The sequence below is a fragment of the Zalophus californianus genome, chromosome 15 (genome assembly GCF_009762305.2).
Source record: "Zalophus californianus isolate mZalCal1 chromosome 15, mZalCal1.pri.v2, whole genome shotgun sequence".
Lineage (NCBI taxonomy): Eukaryota > Metazoa > Chordata > Mammalia > Carnivora > Otariidae > Zalophus > Zalophus californianus.
The window spans coordinates 45,765,085-45,786,535 of record NC_045609.1 but is presented as its reverse complement, the minus strand read 5'-3'; the positions used below and the strand labels follow the sequence as shown (position 1 = coordinate 45,786,535).

Sequence of the window (21,451 nt, the reverse complement as noted above, 5' to 3'; positions counted from 1 at the left end):
TCTCTCACATACACACACATTGATGGGGTTATATCAAAGAGACATAAGAGCCAATTGAAAGAGTTCCCAATGGTCAAAGGTGGAACAATTTCACCAACAAAATAAAGTAGTAATTGGATTATAACTTCGAGAATAAAATAAATATCCATTAGTCCATACTGTTAAAGAAAATGATGGACTAACTAAATAAATGAGGGAAAAGAGACAAATTTCCTACACAGGAGAATTCCAAATAATTTACATAGATGCTCCACCCGTAAGGACAGAGAGCATAACTATCCACTTCTTAAGTGTGGGCTTTGAATAAGTGACTTCCTGCCACAGACTGCAGTATGGAAAGAGAGAAAAAGAGAGTAACTTTACAGTGGAAAAACTTGAAAAACACTACCTCAACCAGGTGATCAAGTTCAATATCAACACTGATAAATCATGTACCCTTAATATGTTGTGATGAAAATGGCAATTAGCCTCTGTGGTCTTCCTCCCCCAAACCTAAAACCCCACCCTAATCATGAGAAAAATAGACAAATACTAATAGAGGGACATTCTACAAAACACCTCAACAATACTCCTCAAAACTGTCGAGGTCATCAAAAACAAGGGAAGTCCGAGAAATTGCCACAGCCCAGAGGAGCCTAAAGAGACATGACAACTAAATGAAATGTGGAACCCTGAATGTGATCTTGGAACAGAAAGAGGACATTAGGTAAAATCAAAGAATATATGAATAAAGTATGGACATTAGTTAAAAATAACATCAATATAAGCTCATTACTTATAATTAATATACCATACTACTACAGGTGTTCATAATAGGGAAAACTCAGTGTGGGGCATGGATAACTTTCTGTACTACCTTTGCAATTCTTCTATAAAACTAAAACTATCCCATGGGCTCTGCGATCAGAAAGAAGTCTACTTAAGATTCTCTCTCTCCCTCTGCCCCTCCCCATCCCCTTGTGCTCACTTGCACTCTCCCTCTCAAATAAATCAATAAATCTTTAAAAAACTAAAATTATTCCAAAAAATAAAGTTTATTTTGAAAAAAGAAAAAAAAATGGGAGCTCTCTCTCTGCTTTAAGCATGACTGCCAGGTTTTTCATTTGTTAGGGATTCTCTTTGCTTTCCGGTCCCACATCTGACTTTCTGCAGCCCAGGCGACCTCTCTCAAGCCTGTTCCTCCTCAGCCTTCCTGTCGGAGGGCAGCTTCCTACACTGTGGGAAGACCTGGAATGAATTAGAGGAGTTTCTCTCACCTCTCCTGCCCTGTGTTCAGTCCTCGGGAATTGAAAGCCAGAGTTGCAGAGTGTGGGGGTGGGGAGAAGGTCATCTCCAGCTCTTTCCCCACCTTCAGCCTTCCATAACTGAAAACCTGTGGCTTGTCACCCCTGAGCATTCACTGAAGACCTGTGGGTGAGAGCTGGAGGTGGACTGGCTCTTTGATGCAGGAGCAACTGGGGCTTCTCAGAGTTCTAGCCTGTCACACCACCCCTCCTGGATGGGGCCACAACAGGCCAGCCCAAAGTGTGGCAGGTTTCTCCTTTCCCCCATCTGTGGCAGGTTCCTCTTCCTTGGGCTGTTCTACCCCAGAGCAGCCATGGGTCTCTTCTCTACTACTTCTCTACTGTGAAGCTTTCATTACTTTCTGGAGTTTGTTTCATTTAGGTTTCCTTGTATCTTCACTCGCTGATGGGTTTTTAAAACTATAATTCTTATTTGGCTTCTGTTGGTTTTCAGGGTGACAATAATAAAACTTTGTAACTTTGTACATCTAAAGATTAATGGCTTTAATCTCTCCATGCCTTCTTAAATTTCATTCCCCAACACTTCTGATGGTTTACCCCCCACACACACACCCCAGGGGCGTTAAGGTTTCCGCTCAAATATACTCTCTCCAAAGAAGCCTTGCCTGATTACCCTGTCTAAAAAAAGTCACACCAGATGTGGCAAATCCACAGAGACAGAAAGCAGATTAGTGGTTGCCAGGGGCTGGGGAAAGGGAGGGAGGAGTAGGGAATGACTGCTTAATGGGTATGGGGTTCCTTTTGGGAATGATGAAAAAGTTCTGGAACCAGAAAGTGGTGATGGGTACACAACATCATGTATGTATCTTTATGCTATTGAACTGCACACTTTAAAATGGTTAAAAACTTTATGTGTATTTTACCACAATAAAAAAATGAATAGATACATAAATGCTTAAGCAAATGAAAAAAATCTAGCAGTTTCTGGGAAGATGGAAAGATTGAACATACATATTTAATTTCATTCCTTCCCAAAACTGAGCTAAAATGCTAATAAGGTATTTTTAAGGCATAAACAAAAGTTTGCAGGCTGGCAAGCAGATAGAACAGTGGTAACTAGTAGCAGATCCAGGAAAGCTGAATCTTAAACTAGGAAGGTGGAAAGCCAAAAATCAACCTGACTTAGTCCACAGAATTCTCAAAAGGCCCAGGAATTGGTAACAGATGGTACCTCTGGAAACAGAGGTGGAGGGAACACCAAAGTAAGGCAGGTTGGTTGAAAGCTCTTTAAGAAATGGCTTAATCTCTCCATGCCTTCTTAAATTTCATGTGCTTGGGTTAACTATGCCTCTTTCACAAAGGCAAAATTCTGGAACATTATTGTAAGAAGAGGATTTCTGAACAAAGGGAACAGAGCACTGTGGGGAGAAGATCTTAATGAAATCAGGGGATTAGGTAAACCCATATATATACTGAATGCTGAAATCCTCAGCCTTTCTCCCTTACTCAGCTCCCAGAGAACCGGCTATAAATTTTCACCCACCAGACGGAGATTAGAAGACTTTTCTTTTCAGAAAGGGGAAAGAAATCAGAAAGAGTTATCGAGTGCTCCCTAATAGATGGCAAATCCAGGTCACCCAACAGTGAACTCACAGTCCACAAGTACCAGTGATGAACTCAAAGCTTCTAATCAACTTTTAGGACCATACCTTTCATAGCTCAGGATCACTACTCATCAGAGAGAAAGACAGAAAAAAAGAAGAAGAACTCAGAGGAATTACAGACAATGCTAACAGAAGAAATTTTTTTAAATTTATTTTTAAGTAATCTCTACACCCAACATGTAGGCTCGAACTCATGACCTGGAGATCAAGAGTTGCACACTCCTGTGACTGAGCCAGCCAGGCGCCCTATAGGAAGGAACTTTTAAATTAAAAAAAAATTTTAACCCAATCATTAATATGGTTGGAGAGGTAAGAGTACATCCATGACAAAGAAAATACAACGCTTTTTATTTTTTTTTTAAGATTTTATTTATGTATTCATGAGAGACAGAGAGAGAGAGAGAGGCAGAGGGAGAAGCAGAGGGAGAAGCAGGCTCCCAATGAGCAGGGAGCCCGATGCGGGACTCGATCCCAGCACCCTGGGATCATGACCTGAGCCGAAGGCAGACGCTTAACCATCTGAGCCACCCAGGCGCCCGAAAATACAACGCTTTTTAAAAGAGACCTTGGGGAGACGAGCTTCGGGTACTCAGAGCGCCCAGACCTTGCGGCTTAACGCTCGTCCTCCGTGCCTGCAGCACCCTCTGCTTCTTTCCCGGGCAGCGCTATCCGGCAGCCAGAAAGTCACCATGTCTATTCTCAAGATCCACGCCAGAGAGATTTTTGACTCTCGTGGGAATCCCACCGTTGAAGTTGACCTCTACACCTCCAAAGGTCTCTTCAGAGCTGCTGTGCCCAGTGGTGCCTCAACTGGTATCTACGAGGCCCTTGAGCTCCGGGACAATGACAAGACCCGCTACATGGGGAAAGGTGTCTCAAAGGCTGTTGAGCACATCAATAAAACTATTGCACCTGCCCTGATTAGCAAGAAACTGAACGTCGTGGAGCAGGAGAAGATTGATAGACTGATGATCGAGATGGATGGGACAGAAAATAAATCTAAATTTGGTGCAAACGCCATCCTGGGTGTGTCCCTGGCTGTCTGCAAGGCGGGGGCCGTGGAAAAGGGGGTGCCCCTGTACCGGCACATTGCTGACTTGGCTGGCAATGCTGAAGTCATCCTGCCGGTTCCGGCTTTCAACGTCATCAACGGTGGTTCTCATGCTGGCAACAAGCTGGCCATGCAGGAGTTCATGATCCTGCCCGTTGGTGCAGCCAACTTCAGGGAAGCCATGCGCATTGGAGCCGAGGTTTACCACAACCTGAAGAATGTCATCAAGGAGAAATACGGAAAAGATGCCACCAATGTGGGGGATGAAGGTGGCTTTGCGCCTAACATCCTGGAGAACAAAGAAGCTCTGGAGCTCCTAAAGAACGCCATTGGGAAAGCCGGCTACACCGAGAAGGTGGTCATCGGCATGGACGTAGCTGCTTCTGAGTTCTTCAGGTCGGGCAAGTATGACCTGGACTTCAAGTCCCCCGATGACCCGAGCAGGTACATCACGCCTGATGAGCTGGCCAGCCTGTACAAGTCCTTCATCAAGGACTACCCAGTGGTGTCTATCGAGGACCCCTTCGACCAGGATGACTGGGAAGCTTGGCAGAAGTTCACTGCCACCGCCGGCATCCAGGTGGTGGGGGATGATCTCACCGTGACCAACCCGAAACGGATCTCCAAGGCCGTGGGCGAGAAATCGTGCAACTGCCTCCTGCTGAAAGTGAACCAGATCGGCTCCGTGACCGAGTCTCTCCAGGCGTGCAAGCTGGCCCAGTCCAATGGCTGGGGCGTCATGGTGTCGCATCGCTCTGGGGAGACCGAAGATACCTTCATCGCTGACCTGGTGGTGGGACTTTGCACCGGGCAGATCAAGACAGGGGCACCTTGCCGATCTGAGCGCTTGGCCAAGTACAACCAGATCCTCAGAATTGAAGAGGAACTGGGTAGCAAGGCTAAGTTCGCTGGCAGAAACTTCAGAAACCCCCTGGCCAAGTAAGCTCCGGGCAGCGCACCCCGAGTCCTGCGGTCCTGAGTCGGCTCATTAGACCTCTGCTCCCCCCGGGCAGCTCGAGGCCCCCAGCCGAAACTGGCCGGGGACCCTGCGAGTTAGCTGCCCCCTCCCCTCCCTGTGATGTTCTCACTGCTTCCTTAGAACTGCCGCAGAAGCCAAACCTCGCCATCTGGAACCCTGCTGGAAACCCTAACTCTGTAATCGTGCGATTGGCCCAAGTCATTGTTTTCTCACCTCACTTCCATCCAGTGTCCGGAGTAGTCACGTCTGTCTACTTTATGATCTTGGGGTGTCCACAGGCGAAATCCCCAGTGGTTTTGTGTGCAGAATAAAAAGGCCTCAGTGACCCATAAAAAAAAAAAAAATAAAAGAGACCTTGGGGGCACCTGGGTGGCTCAGTTGGTCAAGCGACTGCCTTCGGCTCAGGTCATGATCCTGGAGTCCCGGGATCGAGTCCCATGTCGGGCTCCCTGCTCAGCGGGGAGTCTGCTTCTCCCTCTGACCCTCTTCCCTCTCGTGCTATCTCTCATTCTCTCTCTTTCAAATAAATAAAATCTTTAAAAAAAATAAAATTAAAAAAATAAAAAGTAAAAGAGACCTTGGAAATCTGGGCGCCTGGGTGGCTCAGTAGGTTAAGCGTCTGCCTTCAGCTCAGGTCATGATCCCAGGGTCCTGGGATCGAGCCCCATCTGCTTCTCCCTCTCTCTCTGCCTCTGCCCCTGCTTGTGCACTTTCTCTCTCAAACAAATAAATGAAATCTTTTTTTAAAAAAGAGAGACCTTGGAAATTAAACATAGGGATATTTGTCAGAAAGAATAGAGAATAAAACATAATAATAAGAAAAAAACAAATAAGGAAATTAGAGGTCCAGTCAAGATAATTCAATATCTGCACAGCAGAGGCTCTAGAGGAGCAAAATGAGGGAGTGAACCAAGAAAGAAGACAACACAGGAGAGAGGAAATAGAAGATCCAACACAGAGGAAGAGAGAGCCCCTAGAATGAGAGCTGGACACTCTGGGAAGGCAGAAGCTACTTGGTACCACAGCACTTTGCCCTGGGAGGGATTTCTTCAAGATAATGACATTAACAGAATAAATGATGTGACAGAAAACAGGAACTTTGGGCAATTGATAGAGACTCCTGAGTTCAGTTAGTGATAGGGACACAGAAAATCATATAAACAAGTTATACCCTAAACTGAAAACTCAGGTGACATCAGTTCAAATATATTGATAAACCACAGGTAAATCCCAAACAGCAAAGAGAGTCAAGAAGTCACCTCTGAGAAGGGGGAATGAGGGTGGGGACTGAGAATCCCTATTTGAACAATCCCTGACAAACTACTTAACTCGCTGAACTGTATAACCTTGAAAATAGTGTACATAAAAGAATACGGGGGGCGCGTGGGTGGCTCAGTCATTAAGTGTCTGCCTTCTGCTCAGGTCATGATCCCAGGGTCCTGGGATCCAGCCCCGCATCGGGCTCCCTGCTCAGCGGGAGGCCTGCTTCTCCCTCTCCCACTCCTCCTGCTTGTGTTCCCTCTCTTGCTGTCTCTTTCTCTGTCAAATAAATAAATAAATAATCTAAAAAAAAAAAGAATATGGAAGATGGAGAAAGAGTGCAGAAAACCCATCTCAACAACTAAATCTTATCTCTGGAAGCAAAGAAGTCCCACAAAATTGTCCCACAAAGGAAAAAATAACGAGAACAGATGAGTTTGAGGGGGGAAAAAAGGAGCAAGAAAGAAGTAACATTACTTTCGCACTATCACAACTCTTATCAAATGCATGATGTCGACAGCAGAAATCCGTAGATTTCTGGGCTTTAGTTCCCTAGTCTATACAGCGGGTGTAATAGTCTCTCTCACAGGACTGTTCGTAGGCTTAAATCAGATAATGAACATGAAGTGCTTACAGTGATGGTAGATATAAATATTATTAACACAGTTAATAATTCACTCTTCTTTAAATAACTGAAATTCTTTTTTTGATATCAAATCAACCCATTCAATTGTCACAATACTGAAGAGTTTACTTGAATGGTTACCTTGTCTACTCAAACATCAAGGCTTCCGACCCTTTCACGTAGGTCTCCTGAAAAAGAGGGAGGGAGAGAAACTGACTATCCAAGAGAAACAGAAAAATTGTTTATAAAAATATTTATCACACTAAAGAATTGACTGTACCAGAAAAACTACTCACGTCAACATGCTTTATCTTACACGTTCCAGTTGATTATGATCAATCATTCACTCACTAAGCAAGTCAGCAATTAGAATTGAAAACTTTGTACCAACTGTACATTAACTCAGTAATGCTGAGACAAGAATTTTTCCATTTCAAAATAGGCAAAGTCTCCAACTTATGCACAGACTATCTTCTCCAAGTTCAGTGATACTTTGTTATAAAGCTTGGGAAACAGTTTTCCAAAGAAATAAACTTATAAAATAAAGTTGAAGCCCTGGGCAATCACCAAAAACCAATTTAATCCATAAGTTCTCTATTTCTGGGCCTTTGGGTTTTTTTTTTAGATTCCACATATAAGTGAGATCATACAGTATTTGCCTTTCACATAGCATAATGCCTTCAGGTTCCATCCATTTTTTATTTTTGTAAATAGCATGATTTCCTTCTTTTTATGACTGAATATTCCAGTGTATGTGCGTGTATCACATTTTCTTTATCCATTCATCCACTGATGGATACTCAGGTTGCTTCTGTGTCTTCATTGTAGACAATGCTGCAATGAATATGGGGATGTAGATAACTCTTTAAGATAGTGATTTCACTTCCTTCAGATACATACCCAAAAGTGGAATTGTTGGATCACATGTAGTTCTATTTTTAATTTTTTGAGGTAGATTTTTGATTTGTAGTTTCTGCTCTACTTCTAGTTAGTACAGAAGCTTATCAGCAGCAAACTTAATACCATGTCCCCCAAAATTATAAAAAAAAAAAACTTTTAAAAGAGTCAGTATTCAGACAAAAAGATCTGATTAAAACCTAATATTTCTCTAGCTCAAATAACAAATTATTTTAGGCACCAAAATAATTGCAAAAATAACTGAAAATTATAGGATAAAACTATAGAATTTAGTAAATAACATATTCAGTGTCCACAATGATACTGATTTTCATAGTTTAAAACCTGAGAAATTTACCTAAAAAGAACTCCTTTAGTTTTTCATTACTCTAAGAAAACAAATCAATCTCTATAATATACCTTCACAGGAATAAAGATTAATTTGTGAGAGAGAGAGAGCTCACTCCAAGCTTTTTGGAATGACTGATAATCTCATTTCTTCTTCCAAACACAAAATTCATATAGACTGTCACCTTAAATGAGATATGGCATAAAAAGCACTTAAGCTCCAATCTAGCATCAGAAATTATTCCATAAATGTTATTTCTCTTGAGCACCCTTTCTGCTCTAAAATTCTATACCTCCAATAAAACCAACTTACTTTATTTCTTTGTAATGATTTCATTTTATGTAAATTTACTAAGGCTATACAAATATTTGCTAGAACAAATGTAGGAGGTTGAATAGCTGATAATGACTACTGACAACAATAGCAGAGACACAGGTAATGTCATCAGCCAAGGAGGTAAAAGCATCTCTAGACTACCTACTACATTAACACAATATTCTTGACATAAAGATTTTTAGGTGAGGTCTCTATGTGATATTTTTGAAAAATATTTGTATATCCAAGAAAGTTTAATCACAAGTAATTAAATCTATTTTGAATTTTGTTTCAAGAATGTTTTCTGTTAAAAGAATAACGTTCACGGCACCTGGATGGCTCAGTAGGCTAAGCGTCTGCCTTTGGCTCAGGTCATGATCCCAATCCCAGGGTCCTGAGATGGAGCCCCATGTCTGGCTCTCTGCTCAGTGGGGAGTCTACTTCTCCTCCCTCTGCCCCCTCCCCCTGCTTGTGCTCTCTGTCTCTCTCTCTCTCTTAAAAGAATAAAGAAAATCTTTTAAAAAAAAAATAAAAATAAAAGAGCAATGTTCAATATCTCTGCATTAGTAATAAAACATGAAACCCACCAAGGAAAAGCAGAGCAGGAACCTCAATATATCACTTATTTTATTTTATTTTATTTTATTATGTTATGTTATGTTAGTCACCATACATCATTAGTTTTTGATGTAGTTCAATATATCACTTTTAGAAACCTATACTTATGTGAAAGTAAACATCATCAATTCCAATCATATTCCAAACTTTTAGGAGAAGTGGGTGGGTAGAGGAACAAGAGGGCATAAAAAATTTGACACTATTTCTATAGTGCAGGTTTATATTTTAATGTTTTCATTCTGAAAAGCAAATAGGCAAATTAAGACTTCCATCTGGCTTGTCAGAAGGGCTGTCATGAGTACTAATAGTCTCATTTTAATAAACTTTTCTTTCATCAAGTATCTGAGACAGAATTAAAAACTACAGAACATGATGCCACTGCTTTGGAAAAAGTCTGGTGGTTCCTCAAAAAGTTAAACATAGAGGTCCCATGTGACCCAGTAATTCCACCCTAGGTATATACCCGGAAGAACTGAAAACATATGTCCACACAACAATTTTCACAAATGGTCATAGTAGCATCATGCTCAATAGCCAAAAAGTGGAAACAATTCAAACATCCATCAACTGATAGATAAATAAAATGTGGTATACCCATACATTGGAGTATTATTCTGCCTTAAAAAGGAATGAAGTGGGACACCTGGGTGGCTCAGTCAGTTAAGTATCTGACTCTTGGTTTCTGCTCGGGTCAGGAGCTCAGGGTCATGAGAACAAGCGCGGGGTCAGGCTCCAAGTTCAGCAAAGAGTCTGCTTGTCCCTCTCCCTCCCCCTCTGCTCCTCCCCACGCTCACTCTCTCTCTAAAATAAATAAATAAATTTTTTAAAAAATTTAAAGAGTAATGAAGTGCAAATATATGCCACAACATAGACAAGCCCTGAAAACATGCAAAGTGAAAGAAACCAGACACACAAGGCAATATGGTATGATTCCATTTATATGAAACACTCAGAACAGGCAAATCCATAGATGTGTAAGCAGAGTAGAGGCTGCCAGGGCGGGGAGAAAGGAGAAACGGCGAGTGACTGTTCAATGGGTATAGAGTTTCCTTTGAGGGTGATGAACAAGATCTGGAACCAAATAATGGTGGCAGTTCAACAAGATTGTGAACATCCTTAGCACCACTGAAACATTTTCATTATGTGAATTATATCTCAATTAACACAAGAAACTCTACCTCACAAAACATAGATGTTAACATCCTATCAGAGAAATGTGGATTATTTTGGTATCTCATTAAAAACCTCACGGTTAGGGGCGCCTGGGTGGCTCAGATGGTTAAGCGTCTGCCTTCGGCTCAGGTCATGATCCCAGGGTTCTGGGATCGAGTCCCACATCGGGCTCCCTGCTCCCTGGGAGTCTGCTTCTCCCTCTGCTTCTCTCTCTCTCTCCCCCTCTGTTTCTCATGAATAAATAAATAAAAAATCTTTAAAAAAAAATAAAAAAATAAAAATAAAAAAACCTTATGGTTAATTTCATAAGGGAATTATTAATATTTTATTATTATATTTATTATTATTTTATTAATATTTTAATTATAAACATTTTTTAAAGATTTTTTTTCAATTTTTAAGTAATCTCTATACAGGGTTCAAACCCACAACCCCGACATCGAGAGCTCCGCCCACGGCACCAGCCAGGCACCCCTCAAAATTAAACCTTTTTCTATAATGTCAATGTCATCCTTAAGATTTCCTATCTGGGGGCGCCTGGGTGGCTCAGTTGGTTAAGCGACTGCCTTCGGCTCGGGTCATGATCCTGGAGTCCCGGGATTGAGTCCCACATCGGGCTCCCTGCTCAGCGGGGAGTCTGCTTCTCCCTCTGACCCTCTTCCCTCTCGTGCTATCTCTCATTCTCTCTCTCTCAAATAAATAAATAAAATCTTTAAAAAAAAAAAGATTTCCTATTTGTTAGGAATTCTCATAAAATGCTTAGTACCAGCTTTGCAATGCTTAGTCTGCCAGTCTAGGAATCAATTTTATATAATATCTAGACAATTCAAGTGAATTTTTAAATGGATTAAATATTTTATTAAATTTGTCTTACCAGTATCCTGTGTTAAATTTTAGTATACGAGAGGAACGTGTTTATTCGTGATGAACAAGATCAGCAAAAGATAAAAAACTTTTTAAATAGCAAAATTTACCTGGTTTGCTTTAGCACTCATGAACTTATCTCTTGACTTTTTCTTTAATTTTAGTATTTAATAGAGAAATGCAACATTTAAAAAATGCCATGTCAAATGCAATAGCAGCCCGTTAATTTATTTTACTTCAGATACAAGAGAAAATGCCACTTCTGGGGGTGCCTGGGTGGCTCAGTCTGTTAAGCACCTGACTCTTGGTTTCTGCTCAGGTCATGGTCTCAGGGCCCTAAGATCAAGCCCCCCAACAGGCTCTGCAGTCAGCGCAGTCTGCTTGGGATTGCCTCTCTCCCTCTCCCTCTGTCCCTCCCCCGTTCACGTGTGCTCACGCTTTCTCTCTCTAAATTAATAAATACAATCTAAAAAAATGCCACTTCTGCCGAACCTGATTGTAGGTGAGGCCAGCTTCGGTCACCTACATAATCATATGCCCAATGTCCATTCACAATCTTCCTGGCTGCTCTTAACAGGGTTTGAGTACAGTAGGCCCTCAATATACATGAATTAATTACATAAATTATCAGATTAAATAAAAGTCTCAACTTAAGATGATAAATCTCTTCTGCGCCTGCGCAAACCAGGCACTGGAACCAGATGTTTTATACATATTATTACTCATTTCAACCTCACGATACTTTACAGACAGGTTAAGTAACTTACCTAAGGTCATAACACAGTCAGTTGTAAAGCCAGAATTCAAACCAAGGTCTGTCAGGGATACACTCAGTTTTGCTGAAACATTCCAAGGACTGGCTACAAAGGAATGTATTTTCCGTTTAATTGGCAAACACTCATATTCTCTCTTGAACATGGCTTCAAAGTGTTTAGGGAATGAGAAAGTGCTTGAAAAGTGCTTGAAGAGAATATTATTGAAGAACAAAGTGAGGTGTCTGGGAAAACGTGCAATGCACTGTGTGCCCATTACGGTGCCACGTGCTGTGCTATTTTTTTAAAACATTTTATTTATTTATTTGTCAGAGAGAGCACAAACTGGGAGCGGGAGGCAGAGGGAGAAGCAAGGTTCCCGCTGAGCAAGGAGCCCAATGCGGGACTCGATCCCAGCACCCTGGGGTCATGACCTGAACTGAAGGCAGATGCTTAACTGAGCCACCAGACATCCCTAGGCTGGCTATTTTAAATGCATGAACACTTCATTGTTAACAACAATCCTGGGACACAAATATTGGTACCTCATTTTTTACGTAAGAGGAAACCGAAGCTTAGAAGGTTCAAGAAGGTCCAAGTTTACAGAAGTCTCAAGGCAAAAAATTGGGATTAGAAATCAAATTCAGTCCATCAAGAAGTATTTACTGAGTGCTTACTAGATAACAGGGCTAGAAGAAGCACTTAGGATAGAATACTAGAGATCCCCCCACATACAGCTCAAAACAAACCCATTTTCTTTTTGCTTAAGGAGTAAGTCATTGGAAATTACAAATTCTCCATAGATTTTTCCTTTAATAGTTTTGTTTTCAGTAATTACTCATACTTTGGTTAGATGTGTTAAGTTAGATGTGTTTGGTTAGATGTGTTAAGCTAAACTCCAAAGTTGACTGCCAGGAAAACTGAACATACCTCCAGTAGCAAATGTAAAAATGGAAGCGAATTCTGTCCTACATGCATGATTTTGAACATATTGCAGGATGTAGAGGACCACTTTGGAAAATAAACTTTGCATGTTCTGGAGGATGGATTAAACCCTTTAGCATTCTGTGAAGCTTCTGAAGGTCTGGAAGATTTTAAATGACAACAGTGAAATTTCAAAAAGAACAGGATAAGTCAGCACCAGAGCTAGTTTAACATTAATAATAAGTGATCTAATAAATAGGTCTATGTTTGCCCAGTCAGGTTTTGCTTATTATGTCAGTTGGAAAGCCAGAAGGAAACTGGTTTTAACTCCCACTACAACCTGTATCAGGACAACATCACTTTATCAGAAATGTAGCTGATGTCAGCATAACACTGAGGCAGTTCAAATTAAAATTGACCTTTCTTATCCAACTATTTTTGCAATTCATTCATGGTATAAAGTTGAGAGCAATTACCATTTGTCGTGAGCTTTCTATGTGCCAGACATTACATGAAATTTTCTCATTTGATTCTCACAGCCACCCTGTAAGATATTAACCTTGTCTTTTAGAGGAAAGAAGTTTTGAGAAATGAAGTGACTTTTCTAAGGCCACATAGCCTGTAAAGAGGCAGAACCAAGGTTGAAACTCAAGAAAGAGGTCAGTTACCATCATGTTCCACAGCACTAAAAAGCTGTCAGTTTCTTATCTTGTACAGAAAGCAGAGTAAAATAGTGATTTGGATTATAAACTATTAACAGTACCTCGAAAGTAGTGTAGAATGATGTTGACCTTTTAAAAATTCCTAGGAAGGTCATTATAAAAGACAATATAAAATGTCTTGAAGTCAAAATATTAGTCTTTCAATAACATTTAAAAATAACAAAAAAATAAATAAATATAGCACTTAATATTATGAACAGAGAACCAAGTTTAAAAAAAAAAAGTTCTATTCTAAAATAATGGTGTTTAAGAGACTGCACCAGTGCAGGCTGGCTCAAGACAACACTTCCCAGTTAACTCCATGGAAAACTAATCCCTATAAAATATTGAAAGACAATCAGCTTCCATTGTTAAATAAGCTTGAGAAATGCTGCACTAAACACTAAACCAGTCTTCTTTCCAGTTACAAATAGTACAATGTAGTGCTTGAAAATCCTCTGGAGCCAGTTTATCTGAGATAGAATCCTGGCTCTTCCACCTGCTAAGCCATGTTAGCAACTTTGGGCATGTTATTTTACCAATGTGGACCTCAATTTTCTCATCTGTAAACAAAAGGAGGTAATTGCAGAAGACAGACTTGTTGTAAAGATTAATACATGTGGGGCTGCTAGAACAGAGCCTCAAAATACTAAGTACTCAATGTTAAATTGTTAGTGGTAATATCATTTCCCTGAGCCTTTATTAAGCTGATGAAAGTTGATGTTTATGGTTAATCACCAAGTGGGAACGGGATATGGTATGCATCTTCTCAAAATTATCTGGTGGAACCCACTTTTTCAAAGACAATCAAGAAGACTGGTTAATGTCTTTAAAACACACACACACAAAAATACTCTGAGAAATAATAGAGAATTCTAAAATAAAATCTGTTAAAAAAAAGAAAAGAAAAGAAAACAAGGTTAGTGCTTCCCAGTTGCTGAACTCATCAAGGTGCTGGAAGGGTAACACATCCAGAGTGGGCTTGGAAGTGCTCCTTCCCCCATACCCTGTCCTACATGGCTCTTCCATTTGGCTGCTCCTGAGTTGTATCCTTAATAATAAAGCAGTAACATCTCCTTACAGATTCCAGCACATGGATTCAGTGCCCAGAACTTGTACATATACTGAAATTAAATACCATTTTGTTTTCTATTCCATAGCTCACACTGGCTTCAAGCCATCACCTGCATCATCAGATCAGTCATTCAATTATCCAAAATACTGTGTGTTACCTAGTCAGTTATCATCTAGCCTGGAGGCATCTGAACAAGAAAAAAAAAAATGTTTTCCATTATCAAGATACAGCCATCTCTTTAAGTCTCATATCCCCTGTATAGATTTGAAGATATTCAGATTGTGTTTTTTGCATTTGGTGTTTATTGTGCCCAGTTGCAAAATTTATAGTCATTGCTGGAAGTGCCAATTATGTTACCCTATCATTAAGAATTTTTCTAAGCAATATGTATTAGGATCTCCAGAAATGCTTATAGCCTTTGATCAAACAAATCCATTTCCAGAATCTATACTATGGAAATAAATAAAGAATACATGATAGAATTTTATGCAAATACATATATTGCAACACGGTTTAATAGAAAATTAGAAATACAGTTGACGCCTGAACAAAGTGGGCGTTAGGGGCACTGACTCCCACACGGTCAAAAATATAATTTTAACTCCCCAAAGACTTAACTGATAGCCTATTGTTGAGCCAATAACATAGTTGATTAAAACTTACTTTGTATATGTATTATATACTATCTTCTTACAATAAAGTAGGCTAGAGAAAAGAAAATGTTATTAAGAAAATCCTAAAAACGAGAAAATACATTTACAGTACTATATTGTACTTACTGAAAAAAAACCCGCAAGTAAGTTGACCCGTGCTGCTCAAACTTGTATTGTTCAAGGGTCAACTGTACTCAAAAAGTCTAATTTTAGGGTAAGGATTAAATATAGAGTGGTCCATTCATTGTATTATGCAGTCATCACAAATGATGTTATAAAGATTATGAATAATGCTATGTAAAAAAGTAGGTTACAAATATAGGTTCACAGTATAGCATAGTTACCAAACAAACTAAAATAAACCAACAAAACAATCAAAATAGAAGAGAAAAAACTAAATTAAAAAAAACACATCAAAACATCGACTGTGGTTGATTTGAGCCACAGGTGACCCTTCTTCCTCCTTTCCTGTATTTTCCAAGTTTTCTTTACTGAATATGTCTTTCTATTAAAATATTTCTTAAAAACTCAAAAAAATAAAAGGTCATATTTTTTCTCCAAAATTTTCATTAACTCTTACTTGCCACCACCTAGCCTTTGAGTTAAAGTTCTAATAGATGACAAAAAAAATGATGTGAGGTGGACTGGCCTAGTTGTTAAAAAGATTGAAAAAGGGGCGCCTGGGTGCCTCAGTCTTGGTTAAGCGTCTGCCTTCAGCTCAGGTCATGATCTCAGGGTCCTGGGATCGAGTCATACATCTCGGGGTTCCCTGCTCAGCGGGGAGCCTGCTCCTCCCTCTCCCTCTGCCCCTCCCCCCCACTCGTGTTCTCTCTCATTCACCCTGCTCTCTCTCCCCTTCTCTCAAATAAATAAATCTTAAAAAAAAAAGATTGAAAATATTACAACATGATTTCTTTCGAACGTTATCTATTATTTTGTGAGAGGCAGAGATGGTTATATATCTAAGGAAGTAATGTTTTCTCCCAGCAGAATTGTTCTCAGTTTGCAGAGTGAAATCATACACACCAATATTGTTTTTAATTTATTTTATTTTATGCTTTTTTAAATTGAAGTATAATTAACATACAGTATTATACTAGTTTCAGGTGTACAATGATTCAACAATTCTACCTATACATTACTCAGTGCTTATCAAGATAAGTGTTCCCAAAAGCACATACCAATATTCTTAGGGTTCTGTAAAAATACCATGCATCATGATTCTAAGTATTCCTTAACCCGAGGAAGTCTGAAAGCATACTGTAAATATGACAAAGATCAATGTAGTAGAACCTTTGGTTTTAAGACATTTTGGGTATTCATCGTTTCTGATGGCTGAATAATGAGGGCACATGCTGTCATGAGCACTGGGTGTTATACTTAACTAATGAATCGTTGAACACTGCATCAAGGACTAATTATGTACTATACAGTGGCTAACTGAACATAATAATAAAAAAAAGAAACACTAAGAAAAAGAAAAAGAAAGGCATTTTGGAAGAGGTAAAACTTCGAGAGTATGGTCTTGAGACTTTGTAAATTGACACATTTTCTAATTCTAAAAATAGACATTAATATGTAGCATTTTGGGTTATAATTTTTAACTTAGATATGATTTAAATATTGCTGCAATAGTATTAAATTTTTAAGTCATCAAGGAGATCATGAATCATTCTTATTGCTACTCCCTCCTTTTGGGACTCAGAACTTTTTACATTCCCCCTCAAGCTGGCATCAGGCTTTCAAAAGGCCTGAAGACTTATGATTTCTCACCCCAATTTGGACGCAAGATTATCCCTACCCACCTACTCACCCCTTAGGCACAAGTTTGTCAAGGTCAAAAGATCAGGTGAGCACCAATTGCTTTCACTCTGCAGTCCTCCTCACCAGGGCTAACCCTTGCCAAAGAGGAAAACGGCCCCATGCTAGGGTTCTTTATGACATGCTGAGCAAAGGCCACAGATTGCTAAACATTGCTAAGTAGACCTGAAAACAATGAAGTCATCTAGCTCTGTGCATAACCCAGTATCTCAGTCTGTCAGCATTTTTCCTACAAAATTAATAAAAATTTGGACATCAGCTAAGACCACCATGTTTTTCATCATCACTACAATCATCTAAAATGTAAGCCCCTCTAAGTAATTAATTCCCCTTTGTCGCTACACTCTGATCTCAATTCTGCTATGTACTCTCCCCCTCCTTGACCATCACACATCCTCCAATAGCTATACTTCCTGATAACCCTTTACACTGTTCCACTGTAAACAAATACCCGAAACCTTGAACCAATCTGAGCACCATTCCAGCAGTCTTCTTGTCTAAACTAAAATCTGAGTGCAGCTATTCTTTCTCCCCTCAGCCAACCTGCAGCATAGAAGTCATTCCTTGTTCATCATCGAGGTTCTTCACCCTCATGTCAAAGTACCTCTTTTGAGGTGTCTGTCCTGTTCCTGCCTCTCTCTCCTTGTTTCTGTCATCGACTGACCTCTTGGTCACTCTCCCACATTTGCCAAAGACTTTGGAACCTGGTTCAGAATCTTCCCACCCCTTGCTCTAGAACCATTCTGAGCAATTCACTTTCTGTGAAGCTGACTCCTTTTAACACCCTAGCTTTACACTTCCCTTATCTGCTCAACCCCAGTAACCTTCACTTTCTTTGCTTCAGAAACCCATTCCATGGCCAGCTCTTGCATTCAGTCATAAATAGCAACTGTTTCCCTTAGTTAAGCTTCAATTCAACTTAATCTTAAATTCCAGTATCCAGTCTCAACCACTTCATATCCCAGCTGCCACTTTCTGGTTTCAGTTGGTCCCTATTGAGCTTCGACTCAATGGCCCATCACTTCCAACACTGTCACTGCTGAAATCTCTTGCCTCCCTTTCTGCCACACTGGCCCGTTAAACCCAGACCAAGATCAATCCACTTGTTCAACTTACCTGCTCACACGCTCAGGTTGCTGAGCCCTGAGATGGGGGGAAGATCACTCACACAACTACATACACCAGAGCCATGAAAAATGTGTCAGTACAATTCTTCTAAGTAATCCTGTTCTGTTAGCCCAATGGCCTTCTCAAAATTCTCCCTTTCTCCTCAAACTCTCTCCTACAATCATCATTTCCTTCCCCTATAATCTCAGCTAATGACTTTATCCCCCACACACCTCACTGGAAAAATTCATCAAGTGTACTGAGGCCCCAAATTCCTCACCTACCACCCAAATACTTCTTCATTGACACCATCCCTCCTTCTATTATTCCCACATTGGTGGAAACTATATTCCTACTTCTACTCAAACCCTGTATCTTTACTCCATTCCCTCTAATCCTAAGGATAATGTTCAGTCAAACTCACATACCTCCTTCTTCCTGTGCCAACCTCTCCCTTTCTGCTGACTTCTCCTGTGAAGCATATAACCATGCTGACGTCTCTCTCATCTTGATACCACATGCGCTCTACCTACTATCCTTCAAGCTTTTGGAAAAGAATGTCTGCACTATGTCCACCCTCTTGCAACCATTCACTCTTCATCCTCAGCAATCTGGCTGTATCTCCACCATGGAAACTCCATTGACATTCTTCTGTTGAAGACAATCAAGCATCTCCTCAATGCTCTGTCCTTATGTCAGGTGACCTATTTGAGACATTTGACACTGCTGACCACTGTTTCTTAAGACTTCTATGTTTTCATTTAACAACATCTACTGGACACCTACTTTATGACAAGAACTGAGAATAAAATGATGAACATGGCACAGTCAAGCCTTCAAGGAGCTTAGAGTTAAAGGGGGAAGTTTCTATGATAATTCATACTCTTCTTTCAACCTCTCAGATGACTCCTTCCTTTCTCTACTCAACACTTAAGAGACTGATACTCCCTCAGGACTCCTTTCTTGGCTCTTCTCACATCCATCCTGGGATTACCATGTTCACATTGCCTACTCACTGATGACGACAAATACAGATCTCTAGCTTAGAAGTCTATCCTGAGCTATGGACCCACTCACTCTCTATGAAAAGATATTGGTACTTCAATATCTCACTATCTTTTTTTTTTAATCAAGATTTTATTTATCTATTTGACAGAAAGAGACACAGCAAGAGAGGGAACACAAGCAGGGGGAGGGGGAAAGGGAGAAGCAGACTTCCCATGGAGCAGGGAGCCTGATGCGGGGCTCAATCCCAGGACCCTGGGATCATGACCTGGGCCGAAGGCAGACGCTTAACGACTGAGCCACCCAGGCACCCCAATATCTCACTATCTTGATAGTATCCTCTGATGCACAAAAGTTCTGAATTTTGATAAAGTCAAATTTATCTATTTTTTCTTTGTTTGTGCTTTTGGTGTCGTATTTAAGAAACTGCTGCCTAATATAAGATCATGAATATTTACACCTATATTTTTCTGAGAGTTTTATACTTTCAGCTTTTAGATTTAGGTCCCTAATCCATGGAAAACATAATTCTCAAAAGCTAAGAACTTCACTTGCAATATCTAAGGGTTTTTTAAATTCTAAGACCCTGGCTTTAAATTACCACAAGCCAAAGCAAGAAAACTTTGCTGGTAGAGTTTATACTGTAAACTACAGCATACAAGAAGTGGCAGGTGATGGCGTAAATGTGTTCTCCCACAACAATCGAAAGGACATAAAAACTGGGGGAGGGGGGGAGAATACAGAGAGAAAGAGGAGGTAGAAAATAGAAGTTTGGAATTCTTACCTCCTATCCCATCTGAGGCTAAGTCTTGGAGTGAGAAAGGGCAAGAAAAATCTCTAGTATGTTTGTGGGGAAGGACCCAGAAGAGAAGATAACCATCTTTCCCTTTCCTAAGTTATGGTCCAAGGAACTGCAAGTCTTTTAGCAAAACCTTGCACCTACCACTACATCAGTGTTAACAGTCAATGACATGCCCAGACCATATTCCTGAAAAGCTGCCTCAGAGACCCAAGCACACCAGCATGGTGTAGAAACTGTTAAGAAGTTTGCTTTGGGCCAGGGTGCCCAAAAGAGCTTGGAATTAAGGCGGATCCAGCGCACATAGACCTGCTGACCAGAGGTCATGGTAGTAGCAGGGATATCAGCCTCGGACGCAGCAGATGGTGCCATTCAAGACTAAGCCAGTTAAGGTACAGCTTAGCAATGCCCAAGGACAGAGAATGGCCCAGAGACAAGATGCCCCTTCCTCAATGCCAGGACAATTTATAAGTCTTCTCTACCAATACCCTCCACCTCAGAAAAAAAAAAGTAGAGAACTATGTGGAAAAACTGAACTTATCCAAAGGACTGATTATTTACCCAAGGGTCTGAGTTAACCTGGAATTAATGAAGTTAAACCAGAAGCTACTGACTTTATCCTAAACTGGCAAAATTGTCCTCTACTACCCAGTAGAAATAAGTAGCTCCAGAGCTAAGGAAATTTTAGTTATAGAAAGATAACTAAATTTTGTAGTTCACCAAATTTATGCCTACTATATAACAATTGGGTTTCCAGCTGCACAAAAAGTAAAATGTAAAGCCCTCGTCCACATGATCTATCTCTCCAAAGGTACAACATGATGCACTAAACATAGACAACCATAATCACCCTGGTTTCCTCCCATTCCTAAAATATGCCAAGGTCTTTCCTATATTAGAGATCTTCACATGCTATTTCCTTCACTTGTTCTCCCATGGGTCTTTATAGATGTTGCTCCAATGCAACCTGTAGCTTCAATTTATACGTTTCTTCCTTGAAGAGGCCTTCTCTGATATCCTAAAGTAACACAGCACCTTATGATTTCCAACTAGTACACTCCTCGAAACCTCACATGCCCACTAGAATAAAAGCTCTGTTCTTGCCTGTCTTGTTCACCAACTACCCCAGTGCCTGGTCAGTAATAGGTGGTCAATGAATAGTTCCTACAGGAATTAATGAATCAGAGTAAAGTGTGATACACAAAATAAACTTTAAAATCTTCTGACAAATCCAAGTATTAAAGAATTAAAAAAATTAAAAGTAGACAACCACCATATTTCAATTTGGAAATAAAAGTCAAATAAAAGACCATACATAAATAAGTTTCTATTTCTATTTTTAAAACAATGCACTTATAGAATCTTAGAAAATGGTTATATGAAATTATAGAGTACCTTCTCCAGGCTAAAGCCTCTTAAAACAGAAACACAAAACAGAAACAAATCCAACAAACCAAGATGAGTTTCTTTGAAATTAATCATAATCATAATCATAAAATTAGGTGCACAGGAATAAAACTGAGCCTACAAAAACTTTACTGAGGAATAAAAGAGTCTGAGGGGCACCTGGGTGGC

At 40.1% G+C, this 21,451-nt stretch overlaps 2 protein-coding genes across 9 annotated transcripts in view; one reads left to right on the top strand and one right to left on the bottom strand.

Moving 5' to 3' along the window:
* The window catches only part of SHLD2 (shieldin complex subunit 2), a 91,975-nt gene that overhangs the window by 57,421 nt on the left and 13,103 nt on the right, over positions 1–21,451 (bottom strand). For 6 of the 8 annotated variants that reach the window (XM_027593128.2, XM_027593085.2, XM_027593121.2 and 3 more), the window contains exon 2: positions 6,965–7,011. The gene's annotated coding sequence lies outside the window, so the exon portion shown is untranslated. Of the gene's footprint in view, positions 1–6,964; positions 7,012–12,721; positions 12,867–21,451 lie in introns of those variants that run through there. The other 2 variants (XM_027593112.2, XM_027593095.2) reach the window with 1 other exon arrangement.
* On the top strand, positions 3,460–5,282 carry LOC113917290 (alpha-enolase-like). Its single transcript, XM_035724119.1, has one exon. The coding sequence runs from the start codon at positions 3,598–3,600 to the stop codon at positions 4,900–4,902; it is 1,305 nt and encodes a 434-aa protein (XP_035580012.1). The 5' UTR covers positions 3,460–3,597; the 3' UTR covers positions 4,903–5,282.